The sequence below is a fragment of the Thermothielavioides terrestris genome, chromosome 5 (genome assembly GCF_000226115.1).
Source record: "Thermothielavioides terrestris NRRL 8126 chromosome 5, complete sequence".
Classification (NCBI taxonomy): Eukaryota; Fungi; Ascomycota; class Sordariomycetes; order Sordariales; family Chaetomiaceae; genus Thermothielavioides; species Thermothielavioides terrestris.
The window spans coordinates 418,810-433,310 of record NC_016461.1 but is presented as its reverse complement, the minus strand read 5'-3'; the positions used below and the strand labels follow the sequence as shown (position 1 = coordinate 433,310).

General features: G+C 59.4%; 6 protein-coding genes across 6 annotated transcripts; 2 read left to right on the top strand and 4 right to left on the bottom strand.

Moving 5' to 3' along the window:
* Positions 1–1,289: 1,289 nt before the first annotated feature.
* THITE_2120681 (uncharacterized protein) lies at positions 1,290–3,650 on the top strand. Its single transcript, XM_003656210.1, has one exon. The coding sequence runs from the start codon at positions 1,371–1,373 to the stop codon at positions 3,630–3,632; it is 2,262 nt and encodes a 753-aa protein (XP_003656258.1). The 5' UTR covers positions 1,290–1,370; the 3' UTR covers positions 3,633–3,650.
* Positions 3,651–5,288: 1,638 nt separating this feature from the next.
* On the bottom strand, positions 5,289–6,009 carry THITE_2146808 (uncharacterized protein; the record flags this gene model as incomplete). The annotated part of the gene is made up of 2 exons (XM_003656209.1): positions 5,289–5,648; positions 5,746–6,009. The coding sequence occupies 2 exons, from the start codon at positions 6,007–6,009 to the stop codon at positions 5,289–5,291; spliced, it is 624 nt and encodes a 207-aa protein (XP_003656257.1).
* A 742-nt stretch (positions 6,010–6,751) lies between these two features.
* THITE_2081075 (uncharacterized protein) lies at positions 6,752–9,752 on the bottom strand (the record flags this gene model as incomplete). Its single annotated transcript, XM_003656208.1, has 3 exons — positions 6,752–7,126; positions 7,229–8,693; positions 8,770–9,752. The coding sequence occupies 3 exons, from the start codon at positions 9,750–9,752 to the stop codon at positions 7,010–7,012; spliced, it is 2,565 nt and encodes an 854-aa protein (XP_003656256.1). The 3' UTR covers positions 6,752–7,009.
* A 255-nt stretch (positions 9,753–10,007) lies between these two features.
* Positions 10,008–11,549, bottom strand: THITE_2120679 (uncharacterized protein). Its single transcript, XM_003656207.1, has 2 exons — positions 11,255–11,549; positions 10,008–11,187 (listed from the first exon to the last, which is right to left on the bottom strand). Exons 1-2 carry the CDS (start codon positions 11,359–11,361, stop codon positions 10,302–10,304), a joined length of 993 nt encoding a protein of 330 aa, XP_003656255.1. The 5' UTR covers positions 11,362–11,549; the 3' UTR covers positions 10,008–10,301.
* A 251-nt stretch (positions 11,550–11,800) lies between these two features.
* On the bottom strand, positions 11,801–12,679 carry THITE_2091422 (uncharacterized protein; the record flags this gene model as incomplete). Its single annotated transcript, XM_003656206.1, has 1 exon — positions 11,801–12,679. One exon carries the CDS (start codon positions 12,677–12,679, stop codon positions 11,801–11,803), a length of 879 nt encoding a protein of 292 aa, XP_003656254.1.
* Positions 12,680–12,818: 139 nt separating this feature from the next.
* THITE_115317 (uncharacterized protein) lies at positions 12,819–13,983 on the top strand (the record flags this gene model as incomplete). The annotated part of the gene is made up of 6 exons (XM_003656205.1): positions 12,819–12,961; positions 12,995–13,274; positions 13,335–13,563; positions 13,605–13,680; positions 13,754–13,791; positions 13,844–13,983. 6 exons carry the CDS (start codon positions 12,819–12,821, stop codon positions 13,981–13,983), a joined length of 906 nt encoding a protein of 301 aa, XP_003656253.1.
* Between the last annotated feature and the right edge of the window lie 518 nt (positions 13,984–14,501).

The following is a 14,501-nucleotide window of genomic DNA, read 5'->3' as shown; positions in this document are numbered from 1 at the left end:
GGGTTAATATAGATTATATACCTTTGAACTAGATATTGGCCAACGGCCTAACAAAGGCGCTAGAACTAGAGCCCTATAGGAAGTTCGTAGAAATGCTCAATCTAATAGATATCTAGGCCCTTATCGAGATCTACGTCTACTAAGCAGCGTAGAAGGAAGAAATATAGAGCTAGAGAAAAGCTCTAGCCGAATAGAAGGTTTGGTTTACAATATAATATATAGGATTAAAAAGGGTAGGCGCGTAAGGCTCGGTAGATTAGGGCAATAGTAGAAGGACCTCAATACTATAGAATTACTAGATTAGGAAGGACGTAGTGTTAGGAATAGCTTTATAGATTATTGGATTTAGTAGGCCGAAGCCGGAGGCTCGACCTAGGGGGGTATATCAGAACTAGCCCGGCCTAGGGTAGTGGGCCGGCCTACCGAGATTAGGATCTACTAGCTTGATGCCCAACTGCCGCCTAAGACTAGGCTCCTGATCAGGAGAACTCTCCTACAATACAATATCCTTAACACCACGATTGATTCCAGTTGTACGTATTGCTTATATCGTGATAGCTTCATCTTCCTGAGCCGGCGTAGCGGTTCCAATAGGACTCTGTCTGGTCGGTACCGGATGGGCATGCCGCATACGATGTGAGCGAAGAACAACGGCGAGCCAACTACAAGGCGAACGAATGCGCGTTTTGTTAATAGCAAGTGCTCACGGAGACACAAGAGGGTTGGTTAGGGTAGGTAGTCACCGTTGAGAACAGAGTCCGCCCCTTGTGCGAAAACAAAGTCAACACAACAAGCACCCATCCCAGCTGGGCAGCTCGCTTGTTGCTACAGCACTGGCACGTAGGAGAAGGCTTGCTGCCAAGGCGGTTCAGCCGCTTACGTTTTTTCGGTTCATGCATGTGTACACTATGTAGTGTAGTACAGACTATTCCGTACATGGACGGACATACAAGCACTCGGTAAACACATTGGACTGCGCCGTCACCCTGCTGCATGATAAACCAACCACATGCCGCAGGGCCCCTCGTCGACAAGCCCGCGTACACCTACCAGGAAGCACATGAATCCCCACAGTATTGTGTGCTACAACCCCCAGGGACTAGGTACTGTGTACGTCGAATCTCCGACATGTGTGGAGCTTGCATAAGCAGCCCAGTCCAGCGTGGTCACACCCATATCCGGCTTGGCAGTAGACAACTGGCCACTCGGTGCGGGAGATGCATCGGACTTGCCCGAGGCTGTGTGGCTTGCCAAGGAGGCCTCTGCCTTTCCTGGCTCGACCCCGCGCCGGCTGACATAACGGCGCAAATCTTGAAGGGGATGCCTCCTCACGTCCTGTAGTTTGTGCGAGGGAAGTGCCCGTTCCCGCCATGCCGGAGAATCATGTCGGAGTCCGCCAACTCAACTACACCGTGCCCGCAGAGCTTGAGGAGGAATACACGCAATGTCTCGGCCGGCAGCGCAGGGCCGTGGCTGCTGCCCAGGAGGGGAATCCCGCCCGCGCCGTCCGGCTGCTCAGGGTCAACCTCAACTGGTGCGAGAACCACTTGTCCAAGGACCCCATCCATCCCATGACGCTCTGGCACCTCGGCGAGATCGGGATTCGCCTCATCAGCATGAAACAGTTCAACGAGGCCATCATCTATGTGGGCAGGGCTTATGATATCTGGGAGAGTCTCGACCCCCTGGGCAACGACACGCTGAAAATACTGGAACACTACGCTTATGCCCTAGCTGGCGACGGCCACCTGGGCTTGGCGGCGGGACAATATGAGGAGCTCTGGAATGCCTACAGGAAGGTGTTCGGTGATGAAGCCGAGGCGACGCTCCAGAAGGGCTGGCAAGCAGCCCGGAGCTGGTTCGATGCCGCTACAGCATCCGGGCAAGTGGAGGACCCCCAGTTCCTGAAGAAAGCTCGAGGAATATACGAGCAGGTTGTCGCCGCTTGGGAATCCAAGAGGGCAGCTGGCTCCCTGAAGGCGATTCGAGCCCGAGCGGACCTCGCGATCAATCAAGCGATGCTCGACCAGTTCGCCGCGGCAGAGACCATGTTAGAACGCTGCCTCGCAGACTTGGCCGCCCTTAAGGAGGAGACAGGCAACCAGGCCGAGATAGAAAATGTCGAGCAGCTATGTCAGACTTGGCTCGATACCGTGCAGCCTCTAATACAGGAGGAGCAGAAGAGGCTAGAAGAAGAGGCGCAGAAGGCTGCAGAGGCGGAAAAAGCGGGAGAAGGGGAAATTAACGAGCCGAAATGGCTGGAGGTGGGACAAGAGGAGGAGGCAAGTCGAAGAGAGCAGGAACAGGGGGAACAAAGAGAGAACGAGAGGAAGGGAGAGGATGCCAGGGAGGAGGACGAGGCCAACAAGGAGGAGAAAGCTAGAAGGGAGGAGAACTCCAAGCAAGAGGAAGGAAAACAGGGGCAGGCAGCTGGGCAAGACGAGGAGACCTGGGAGGAGAAGGAGGCCAGGACTCAGGAGGGAACCGGGAATGAGGAGGAGGCCAGGAAGGAGGCAGAGGTTTTGAGTCAAGAGGAAGCCAGCTTCCTAGCCTCCTCCTGTTTCGTACCTCCCTACATTCAAATCTCCCGCTCTTTTCCGGAGGACTCCAAGAGGGAGGAGGACAAGCCAGTGGAGAAGGCTAGGGAGGCGGAGGAGGCAGGGAAAGAGCAGGAGGAAGCCGGCAAGGACGAGGAGGCTAAGAAGGAGGAGGAATCCAGGAAAGAGAAGGAGGATATAAAGCAGGAGGAGACTAGGAAGCAGGAGAACGCCACTCCGAACGTGGGCAGACAAGAGGAAGAGGCAAGCACACAGGACCAGCCGAGACAGGCAACGCATCAAGAGGAAACAGAAGCCGAGGACAAGCAAGGGACGGTGACCGACGAGGCGGGGGCCACCGAGCCAAGCTCTGCCTGCACGACAAAACCACATGCCAACCAGGAATTTCCAAAGGAACCTCAGAAAACACCACAATCCCTACCAGAAAGACCGATAGAGCTGCAGCGGCCGGCGGCCAACGGAAACGGGCAAGCGAGCGTCAGCCCTCGGAGCTTAGGAAGCAGCTTGTTTGAGCTAGCCGAGAACAGGCTCTGGCAGTCACAACGACGCAAGAACGCATACAGCGACAGTTGGTTATCAAACGGCAATGATCTGCGTGCACCACGAGAGCGGTCGGCTTCGGCTGGGCCTGTGCGAGAGGAGGAAACGGACAGCAAGATTGAGGCTCCTGCTGCGCCCACCAAGCCGAAACCCGTCGCGGACAGCAAGACTGCCTCAGCAAAGACCGCTCAGCAGAATGGGGGAGAGTCTGATGGACAAAGTCGTCCAACAGCATCCCCATCAAGGTTGCCTCTCCAGGAACCATCCACCGAGTCTAGCCAAGGAAACGAACCGGTTCCCGATGTAGGGAAACTCAAAGAGCCAAGCGAGCAGCAGTCTTTCGGCGCGCTATCCGCGGTCCGTGGGCCTTCCCCCATCAAACAGCTCAACAAGAAACCAGGCGGACCAACACAAATTCCGGTCACGGTAAGGCCACATCGATTGGTGGTAGGATCTCTCTTCGACGCAACGCAGCAGCTCGGAGATGACACAAGGTACGGGCTGAAACCGAATATCCTTTTTCACCCCTTGTAAAGCAAGTGTCTCTGTCCCTCTCACGTTGTTAACCATTGCACTACGCAAAGCGTGGACATTTGGTTCGCCAAGGTTGCGAGAATCAATGAAGTAATCTTCAAACCGTACAGACGACAAGCCGGCAAGCGGGTCAAGGTAGGCATCCTTGACACGGGTATTGACATGAAGAACGTGGCCTTCAAGGACGACGCGGTCAGGCGGCGCATCAAGAAGCGCGTCGACTTCCTCAACGACGGCGGCAAAGAAGGTGCTGAAGACACATGCGGCCACGGCACGTACTGCGCTGCTCTCATCAACAGGGTTGCCCCTGCAGCGGATATCTATGTCGGGCGGGTGGCCACGGGCTTTGAATCGGGCCTGGATGATGAGGTTGTTGCGAAGGTGGGCATTTTTCTTCGAGCCCAGAGCAGAAGCATCTCCGTGACGCCTTGTCTGATATCTCTTCCGCAGGCCATCAGCGTCGCGCTCGGCTCCAAGGACAACGGCAACACATCCAACTGGGACGTTGACATCCTCTCGCTGTCCTTCGGCCTGCAGCATTACAGCAAGGCGATCGGGACGGCGCTGCGGACGCTGGTGGGGGAGGACAAGATCGTGCTCGCGGCCGCGTCCAACAACGGGACGCTGTGCTCCATGGCGTACCCGGCCTGGGACCCCCACGTCATCGCCATCAACTCGGCAAACAGCAGGGGGCGGCCCTCCGACTTCAACCCGCCCGCCGTGCCGGGCAAGACGCTGACCATCCTGGGCGAGAACGTCGTGTCGGCGTGGACCACCACCACGACCACGACTGTCGCGACCACGATGACGAACCCGCCAGCGTCAAACGGTGTAGCCTCAGCAGGGACCGCGAAGGCAACGACAACAGCAACGACAACAACAACGGCGGTCGACCGCGCAGCCACGCGACGCATGTCAGGGACGTCGGTAGCGACGCCGATCGCGGCGGGGGTGGTGGCGCTGCTGCAGGAGCTGGCGATGCTGGAGCTGCCGGACGAGCCGGGGACGCAGGCGCTGCTGCGCGACGTGCTGCCGTACCTCAAGTGGCACGTCGGGCTGAGCGAGGTGCTGACGCGGCGGGCGGTGCCGACGGGCGACTTCCTCAACATCGTGCCGGGGAACCTGCTCAAGCTCAACCGGACGGTGGGCCAGAACGCGACGGTGATCCAGGACATTCTCGAGCAGAAGTTTAGCTTTGAGCGGATGATGCAGGACAGTGAGGTGGTATAGAACGGCTATCTTTGGATAGAAGGGTGGGATGATCTAGTTAGAGGAAAGGATAGTTACCGGAGCATGGAGTGAACTAGTCTCATGTTGTGGGAGTTGGGCGGGTATATAGGCGAATCGAGTCTACATCTGGTGTTTGTCCTTGAATGATCTTCAGCATGATCGCAGTCCAAGGTTCCCGTCTCCTTGATCCCGCAAAATGCCAACGTTTTGTGACGGCTGAAGCCTTGATCGCAGGGTTTCTCTTGGATGGCCCAACGAAACGGGGTCCACTCAGCTCCGCGGTCACTCGAGAGAGCCACGCAAAGACATATCTGTATCAAGGCTTGCAGTGGCTGTAAAACTCGCGGTGTTTGAGTACGAAGACACAGGATATAGCGCGCATCCCTAGCCGCTCTCCATTCCCCTCCTACATACACGACATGAAAGCTACACCAAGAGCGCGCCGCTGTTCGTGCTGATCATGCTTCCCGTGACATTCGTGTCCTTCATCAGGTAGAGATACGCCTCCGCCACCTCTTCAGGCGTCCCAATCTTGCCGAGCGTCGTGTGCTCCTTGAACTGGTCGGCCACGCTAGGGGGGCCGAGGTACGGGGTGGCAACCGGGCCGGGGCTGACTACATTCACGCGGAGCGGCTTCAGATCGAGCGCCAGGTTGCGCGTGAGACCCTGCAGCCCGGTCAGGAAGCCGCCGATCAGCGACCAGTTCGGGAGCGGCTTGTCGCTGGCGGCGCCGGTCGTCAGCGTGAGGGAGGACTGGTAGCCTGGCGTGATGTAGCGCGGGAGGAGCTTGGCGAGCAGCAGCGGCGCGGCTGGCCTTGTAGATCGCGTCGAGGCTGATCTCGGCCAGCGGCTTGATGGGCAGCTTGTCCGCCGCGGTGATGACGACGTGATCAAGCGGCTGGACGGCCGCGAGCAGCTCGTCGAGCTTCTGCTCGAGGTCTGGGCTCGTCAGGTCACACACGTACCCCGCAACGTCGCCCTCGGGGTGCTTCTGCTTCAGGGCTGCGACGCTCTGCTGCACGCGCGAGGCATTGGACGATGCGATGCGCACCCTGGCGCCCTCGGCAAGAGCTCCGTCTGCGACGGCGTAGCCGATACCAGAGGAGCCGCCGATGACTAGGACCGACTTGTTTCGAATGGGAGGCATTGTTGACGGTGGCTGACGGGGAAGACGGTAGACTCGAGATTTTTGTCTAGAACTCACTTGGAGATATATAGATTGTTGGGGAGAAGCCGATATAGGGCCTGCGGACTCGGAATCGGACTGCGGACTCGGACTGCGGACTCGGACTTACCATCGGACATAGCGACATGCAGGTGCGAGCCGCTGATAAATCGCGTCACATTCGAGATCATGGCCAAGGCCCAGTGGCGTCCCACAGACACATGGGGAAGGATGTGGGGACACAGGTCTTGTTCCCTCGCCACGGGCACCTTGATGATCGGTGTTGATGCTCGATTCGAGGCGTAAGGTGGGTAACGACTATGCCGGACTGAAGGTGTCTGTCTTACTTTATTCTGCTCTACGACCATTGCTTTGCTTCCGATGCTGCCGACAGTCACTGGATTCGTCTTCACCTGTAAGGAAGGAGGCTTCGGTTCAATAAACACACCAGTTTACTAGACAAATCCTCCCGAGTTATCTGAGGAGTGATTGGATGCCATAGCTGTGCCGTGTCTTGGCGGTGCGATATTCCCCAGCTCGCGTCTAGCTTTCCCTTCGCTTCACCACTTACTGGGGCGTGGCACAGTCAAGGGTCTCGCAAAAAGTGGTCCTGTTGTTGTCCAGTTGTCGGTGCAGATAGGTTATTCCGACCATTTCCACAGGCAGCCCCGGCGCGACCATCCCCGGTTTGAGAGGAACGTGTCTGTAGCCCGCAATCTCCCTGCCCAGAATGTCAACCGAGATCTTGTATGTGGTGAGCAGTTGAGAGACCGAGAAATACAAGTATGCACTGATAACCGTGGTTGTCTCCCCATGCCGTGTCCTATCGTGATTCAGGTAAAAGGCACAGTGGACCAACACAACGAGCCAGCCATATCCAGTAACCCCCTCTACCTGACCCTTGCCCGCACCCCCATGCCATGTCTCTTGCGTCTCACCTCCGACCTCCTCCCCCACACCGCCTCCCCCCCATATTCACCCACTACTTCTCCTTCAGCACAAACAACCCCCCAAACCAGCCATACGCCCTGGCAAGCCGCCTCCCCATCCGGCGGGCCACGTGGAACGGGATCTTGGCGGCCGGGTGCGGCTCGTGGAACTGGATGCTGCGCAACGGCGTAACACCACCACCACCAACACCACCACCGCCACCACCACTGCTGCTGCTGCTATCACCGCTATCACCCCCCTCAGGCTGCACGGGAGCGACAGGCTGCAGGTGCCAGACGGAGCCGTACAACTTCTCGGCGCGGAAGCCGGCGGCGGCCATGGCGTGCAGGAAGTCGGGCCAGGCGACCTCGCCCGGGGTCGAGGTGACGGCCGGGTGGAAGAAGAGGGTGCGGAAGACCTTGAGGGCGCGCGCGTCGACGGGGATGGGGGCGGGTGGTTGCGGGGTGTCCAGGTCGAGGGCGGCGACTGCGTCGGCTAGTTGTTGTTGTTGTTGTTGTTGCTGTTGCTGTTGTGGTTGTTGCTGCTGTGATGGCGTGCCGCGGGTTTTGACTTTGGTTTTCGGTTGCGCGATCGGGTCCAGCTTTGTGGTGGAGGATGAGGCGCCGAGCTCGAAGTAGAGAGTGGACAGCGGCCGGTAGATCACGTCGTCTTCAGGGGAAACCACGGCCGGCTTGGACGGCTTCGTCGGTGCTGGCGCGGTCCATTCCGCTGTTCGCTGCAGGGTGCGGTTCTGGGACAGGAGCTCGCGCAGGGCGGTCCTTTTCACATCTCCGGGCTTGAGGCACTTGTCGAACTTTTCCCAGAAGGCATCCAGGTTGGCCTCAGCCTGGCGCAAGGCTTCGACCGTCTCCTTCGTGCGCCGCTTTTCAGCCGGGTAGTGGAACTTCTTGTCGGACGGGTCGGCAAGCGCAAAGGTGGCAAGCATTGGCTTCGACTTCATGGTGCTGCGGATCCCAAACCAGCCAGCCCTCCACCTGGCCATCTCCTCCTTGATGTCCTCCTCGCGATCGACCATATGGTTCTCGTATCCGTTGGCCCAGGGCTGGTAGATGTCCAGCTGCCGAAGACACTCGCAGAGGATCGAGAGGTCTCCGATTCGTCCGGCGACGTAGCCCGAGATCATATCTTTGACCCGCGGCTCCGCGCGGAGCAGTCGCTCGAGTTCGTCCGCGATCATGGGCATTCGGGCGAAGAACAGAGCTTCCCCATCTTCCCAGAGGGTTCGCAGCAGCCACACCAGCTCTTTCTCTGCTGCGGTTTGCTTCAGGCCCGGCTTCATCGTGACGATGATTTTGTTGAGGTCTTCCGCGGGCAGGCGGACAAACAAGCTTCGCATCGGCGGCGAGGCAACCACCGTCGTCTTCAGGTCGTTCAACCATTCTTTCGCCAGCTGGCTGAGGAAGTACCGGAACCGCAAGATCCCGAAGAGGTAATCGTCGGGGAGGTCCTTGTGCGGGGAAAGGGTCCCGGCATACTTGAGCTGGAGCCGTTTCAGCTCCTCGGCCTGGCGCCGGAGTTCGGCGAAGATCTCGAGCTCGACATGGGCGCTGAGCAAGACATTGCCGATGACACGCTCCCAGAACACCCCAATCTTAAGTGGCTGCAAGATCGGATGGGGCTTTCCGTTGGTGTCCTTCATCATTTCCTGGCGATGCTCCTTGTAAATGAGCAACTGGTTGGAGAAGTAGCTGGGGTCCTCTCGGAGTGCCCAGAGACTGCAAAGAAGTGTCAGTCTAGACGGACGGATAGCTCTACGAGGGCAAGACTCGCGGGTGAGTAAGCGCGACTTACTGGTCCTCCGCTGCCGAGGAACGCGCTGCGAGCAGGGACTCGATGCGGCCGAAATCGAGACGGCCCGGCGGCCGGTAGGGCGCTTCTTCAGCCATGACGGCGAGCGAGTCGAGGCCGTCCGGTTCCACGCCGGACTTCAGCGGCGGCTCAGGCTGAACTGGGTACTTATCGCCGATGAGTTCCGCCGCGGGTATGTCGTGCAGCAGCTGCTCGCAGCAGTGGACGAGGAACTTCATCAAGCGGTCCTGGGCCTCCAGGATGTCGAGGGCTTCGCCGGGCAGGAACTGTCGCCGAGTATGCATCCACTCGAACGCGTCGGGATGGTCCTCCCAGGCGACAAGTGCGCCGTACTCCTCCGGGCGAGTCATGCCGTTCAGAGTGACGACGTAGCAATTCAGGAAAATGGGCACGAGCGCCTTGGTCAGTCTCCCCAGGTACATGGCGTCCCCATCGGCGGCGGCGAATTCGCAGGGGTGATGCCGACCCCTGGATTTGAGCATGAGGAGCAGGCTCTTGGGTCTCAGCAGGTCTTCCTGGTTAATGTAGGGCCACATGAAGCGGTCCCTGAACTTGGTGCCTGCGTCGCGCTGGGCCTCCGTTTCCCTGCGGAAGGCGTCAAAGTCGGGCCGATGCATCGGGGCCATGTTGGGCCAGCCGTCCAGCAGGATGCGGAGCCGCTGCTGCTTCGTTTTCTTCGTCCAGCGCTTCTGGATCGTGGACTCGTGGCGGTCGAGAATGCGCTGCAGCCGGTCGTAGTGCGCGAGGACGCTGCTGGACCGCTCGTTGCATAGCCGACGGACCTCGTCGGCCTCCATCAGTTTCGGCATGGGCAGGTGGCCCGGCGCTCCGGCGTTGATGTACTTGAAGAACCGAAGAGGATCGTCGGAATCGAAGTCGTCCAGACTCGGGGCATCCCCCGGGACCGGCAAGGCCTGCCCCCCGGGCCCGAACGGTCTGAACATGAAGTCATTCCGGGACTCCATGGCTGCTCTTTGGGAGTCGGCAGTGGAAGAAGCACACAGCGGAAAGCGCTGGCCACTATGGATTGTGGTTGGCTTCTGAGTGGATGATGAAAAAGGGCGACCCCGCAGAAGCGAACGCAATTCTTTGATCGGCGAGCTGAGCGCGAAGGCGGTGAGTCAACGCAGCCATCAAGCGGGCCCGCCTAACTCACGGTGCTGTTGGACTCAAACAGCTTGACAAGGGAGATCCTTGCCGTTGGGCCCTTCATTTTGAACGCACGCCATGAACGATCTCAACGATCTCTGTGCCCGCATGAAGGTCTTGGCGGCTGCCTTCCACCAACTGAAGAGTCGAGATTTTGATCCCAGCAGTCGACAAAATGCCGAATCAGCGAGACACACCCTGCAACCCACGCTTCAGACACCAATGGTCGCCCTTCATATGCAAGACCACCTCCCAACTAGCCGGTCTTTCCCAGTCCCAAACGGCGCATCCATGATGACCTATTCCGAAGACTGAACGAGTTCGGAAAAACAACAGACCACCCTCTGACTGCGATATAATGCCCTTCACCTCCTCGCCGGAACCACCCCGTCCCGACCATCCACCTGCGCCCACTCCTCCAGCGCATCAAACAACCTCCCCCATTTGCCTCCGGACCACTTATCCCTCATCTCCTCCCACTCGGGCAAACACCCCCTCATGAACTGCAGCCACCCGCCCACGATGAAGTCGGCATACATCGGGCTCCCTCGCCCACCCATAAACGGGCCGGCCGCCCTCCTTTCCTCCCCATCCCCACAACCACGCCCCGCCCCGGCCCCAGCCCCAAAACACGACCCCAACTTCTGCTCCAAAGCATCCTCAAACTCGCGCAGCATCCCCCGCCGCGCCTCCGAGCCAGGCGGGATCTCCAGGTCCTCCCACCGCGCCGCCGCGCCGCCGGGAAAGCGCACCAGCATGGCCGCCTTGTCGGCGGCGGCCGTGCGCGGGTCGAACGGCATGTACGTGCCGGCGAGCGGGGCGCCGTAGCGCGTGAAGAGCTCGTCGACGAGCGCGTTGAATGCGCGGTGCAGGGCCACACTACCCGCGTCCGCGTCCGCGGCCGCGCCGGAGGGGGTGTGGTTGGTGCTGGAGAGGGAGGGGAAGAGTTGGTTTTTTGTTGTGTGTTGTTGGTTTGGGGAGAGGTGGGTGCGTTGGAGGTGTAGTGCGATGTCGAAGGAGTCGCCGATTACTGCTTCTTCTTCTTCTCCTGGTGCTGCTGCTGCTTCGCCTTTGTCCGTTTTCGCTGGGGGTTTGCCGAGCGGGTCGCGGATGATGGGCAGCGTGGGGAAGTCGCTGCCGTCGGCGTGCTTGCGGATGGCGGGGAGGCCGAGGGCGCTGCGCGTCGCGGCGATGGCGTTGAGGGGCACCCAGGTGGTGCGGTAGGGCACGCCGGCGAAGTTGAGCGCGTAGCTGAGGGGGTGGTGTCAGCGGAGGTATCAAATAGCATTCCGGGGCGGGGTGGATGTGTTTTGCATACCGCGTCTTCCACGGGTTGGGCGACATCGGGTAGGCTGCCGGGTCGAGGATGATGTCGTAGAACGTGATGGTGGGGTTAGGAGTGTTCGCGTTGGAAGAGGCGTCCATGATGCTGGCACTGCTGGTGATGGCCGATGTGGCGAGACGGTTTGGAGTGTCCGGGACTGTGATAAGCATCAAATGCAGCCAGTCTGCTTGCTCTTGGCCGTGAAAGAAGCCAAATGCCAATTGTTGTTCAACAAATATATACCCGAGTAGTGCTGGCTCCCTTGGTGGTGATGTCTATGGAGTTCGCGAGGTACCCCACCGTCCATGCACTAGCCGCTATGAATCATCCTGATTCACCTGCTAACCATCGAGCAATTAGTGGGGCATTTGACGCCCAGTTCACCCAGGACACCCCTTCTATCCACGATTCCACATGCCGGCCCTGTCCGCAGTATGCATGATATGCAATCCTCTAACCTGTGGAGCAATTAGCTTGAAGACGATTTGGTGTCGCAGGATCTGCAGAGGACGTAGCGCACATAAATTTACACTTTAACGCCTAAGAAAAGGCGACGCCGCACAGGACGCACGCCGCCGCAAACGCAGTCTGCAGGGGGCGGGCCGCTCCCGCGCCGGCGCTGCTCGTCGACGTCCTGACGGCCGTGGGCGTCGCCGTCGTCCGCGTCGCGACCAGACTCGACGACAGGCTCGCCACGCGGCTCGAGATGCTGCTCGCAGCGGCCGCGTCGAGCTTGGCGGCGCAGGGGTCGCCTGGCGCAGCGCTGACGGTCTGCAGGGCGAGCTGGCACGCGGTGGTCGCCGCGTTGTAGGTGATCCGCGCGGCCTTGTCGAACCGCGGGCACGCGGGCGCCTGCGGGATGACGGCGTCGACGGCCGGGTTCGTCTCGTTCGCGCGCTGCAGCAGGTCCAGCTCCTCCGCCGTCTGCACGTCGAACTGCACCGCGTCGCTGAACACGCCGAGCGCGCGGTAGTTCGCCGCTGTGTCGCAGCTGTCGCTGGACGTGTACCAGGTCGCGTGCCACTGCAGCAAGTACGTCTCGCCATAGTGATTAGGGTTGTGGATTGGGTGCCACTGGCTAGCGTTGGTGATGGCGACGAGGTATGTCGGGCCCGTGGACGATGACGCGTCGCTGGGGACTTGGAATTGCCCAGAGGCGAGAAGGCCTCCTGGTGTGGCTGGGTACACGCCGTAGTAGGAAATAATGTCCCACGCCCACACCATGCTCAAGTTGCCAACGGTCCATTCTGTCAGGTTCTGCACAGCCAGAACGATGGGCAGGATCTCGGTTTGCTTGTACACCTCGTTGCCCGGGAAAACGACGTCGACTTCGAACGGGCGCGTCGTGATGTTGGGTGGTGCTGTTTGCGCCCAGCCGGTGGCGGCCATGGCCGCGACCGCCAAGAGGTGATACCGCATGACGGGGGGTGATATGTGATGGCTGATTTTGGGCTCGATTTGGAGCCCTCCGGCGGGCGCTGAGCAGAGACTCGAAGCTGCAGATGCGGGAACTCAGAGGTGTCTGAGCATTCTTTCAAATTTGAGAAAAGGCGGCACCATGGCACCATGCGCTCGTTTGCAGGGCGAGTGCCCCTTCGCCGCAAGGCAGAATCTGCGCAATCTCGGTTATTTCCCTGGTAGGCCTTTTGGATCCTTCCAGTATCGACTTCTTTACAAGACCCTTGACTGTGCCGCGCCACAGTAAGTGGTGAAGCGAAGCTTGAAAGGGTCAAGGCTGATGCGTGAGGGTCGATGGGGGGCGACGAAATATACGCCGTGGTTCTATATGCAGCCTGGAAGGAGGCTGGTTGCGCATCGAGGAGAAGGCCGCGGCTGGGGCGGCCAAGAAAAAGTACCAGCGCCGCCTGCAGGAGCAGTTGATCAACTAGAGCTCGGCGAGAAGGCCATTGAGGCCAACTTGAAGAAGAAGAAGATCAAGCTGGCGTTCCGAGAGGGTGCTGTTTGCATTGCTCGGCCCCGTCTCGTGGGTTTCGGTGCTCGCGGTCGTCAGGTAGTAAGGCAGCGTCGCAATGATCGTGGTGTCGAAGCAACTTCGAGCTGCTTCCCGATCTAGGTGGCTGCTGTGTCCCCAATGTCGCCTGGGTGGATAGCAACGGGCTGGGGCAGGGTCAATTCTGCAAGTGCCTCGGACAAGGGGCCGGTTCCTGTGCCGGAGAACATGGACGGAAGGTTAAACGAGCTGTCAATCTGCGAGCCGGCCATTGTCCTGGAGGCTGAGGAGTTGAGGGCGACTATTCCCACTGTCCTGCCGGAAAGAGGAGTGCCGCGAGGTCTCGAGCCCTGTGAGACATTTAGTAACAAGTGTAGCATTTGGATCGTCCAGCCATACCTGGTTGCAGCATCTGGGACGCCTGGGTGGTTGCGGCGGTCCAATCGATCTCGGAGCCCATCACCGCGGGGTAGGCCCGTTTCTTAACCCGGCAGGCCCAGCAGTAGGACTGCCAATGCCACGCCTTGCTGCCGGCCAGACAGGGCTGCGTGGCGCTCCTCTCCGCCCGGCCGTGCCGCAGGTAGGCGGGTGGTGACGGCAGGTGCGCCACAGTTTCATATACAGCCTTGCAGGAGGCAGGCCGCTCATCGGGAATCGCTGGTTAGTCGAGACCCGGGGTCGCGCCGCAGATGCCGCTCCCGGCCAGCTCGGCGGAAGGCCCGGAGATCAGGGCAGAGTGCAGGAGGCAGGGGTGAGCCTTGGTAATGGATGAAAAATAGGTTGAAAAATGCGCTTAGGAAGCCGGGCGCATAACCTGTGGGATGCAGGCACAGGATAACCGTGGTGGATTGCGTGGTGGTGAGATATGGTGGTGGGACCAGTGTGGTGGTGGAGAGGCGGGTGGTGAGGGTCTGAGTTTAGGAGCCTAATAAGGAGGAAAGTATGTTGAATGTGGTAGTATCTATAGGAAGATTGAGACTGCGTGGTTCAGGGCAAAAGAAAACGGGAGGGAGCGAGAAAATATGTACCAGTGAGCAACGCACCTCTGGCAAGCTCCCGAGCTGGGCTTGGCCTGTCCGTCGAGGTTCTCTCATACAAATACCATCAGCTCAAGTTTGCAAGCCGACTCCGCCGCTTGCAACATTGCTTACCTACCTACCTAGTCTCCCGGCAAACACTCACCACTTTTCGTCAAGCGTGAGCTGCCTGATTACAAACAACGAAAGGGAGCCTCGCAAGCACCCTGAGGAGACCACATCCCGAACACCCTTGGGAGACCACAGCGATTGC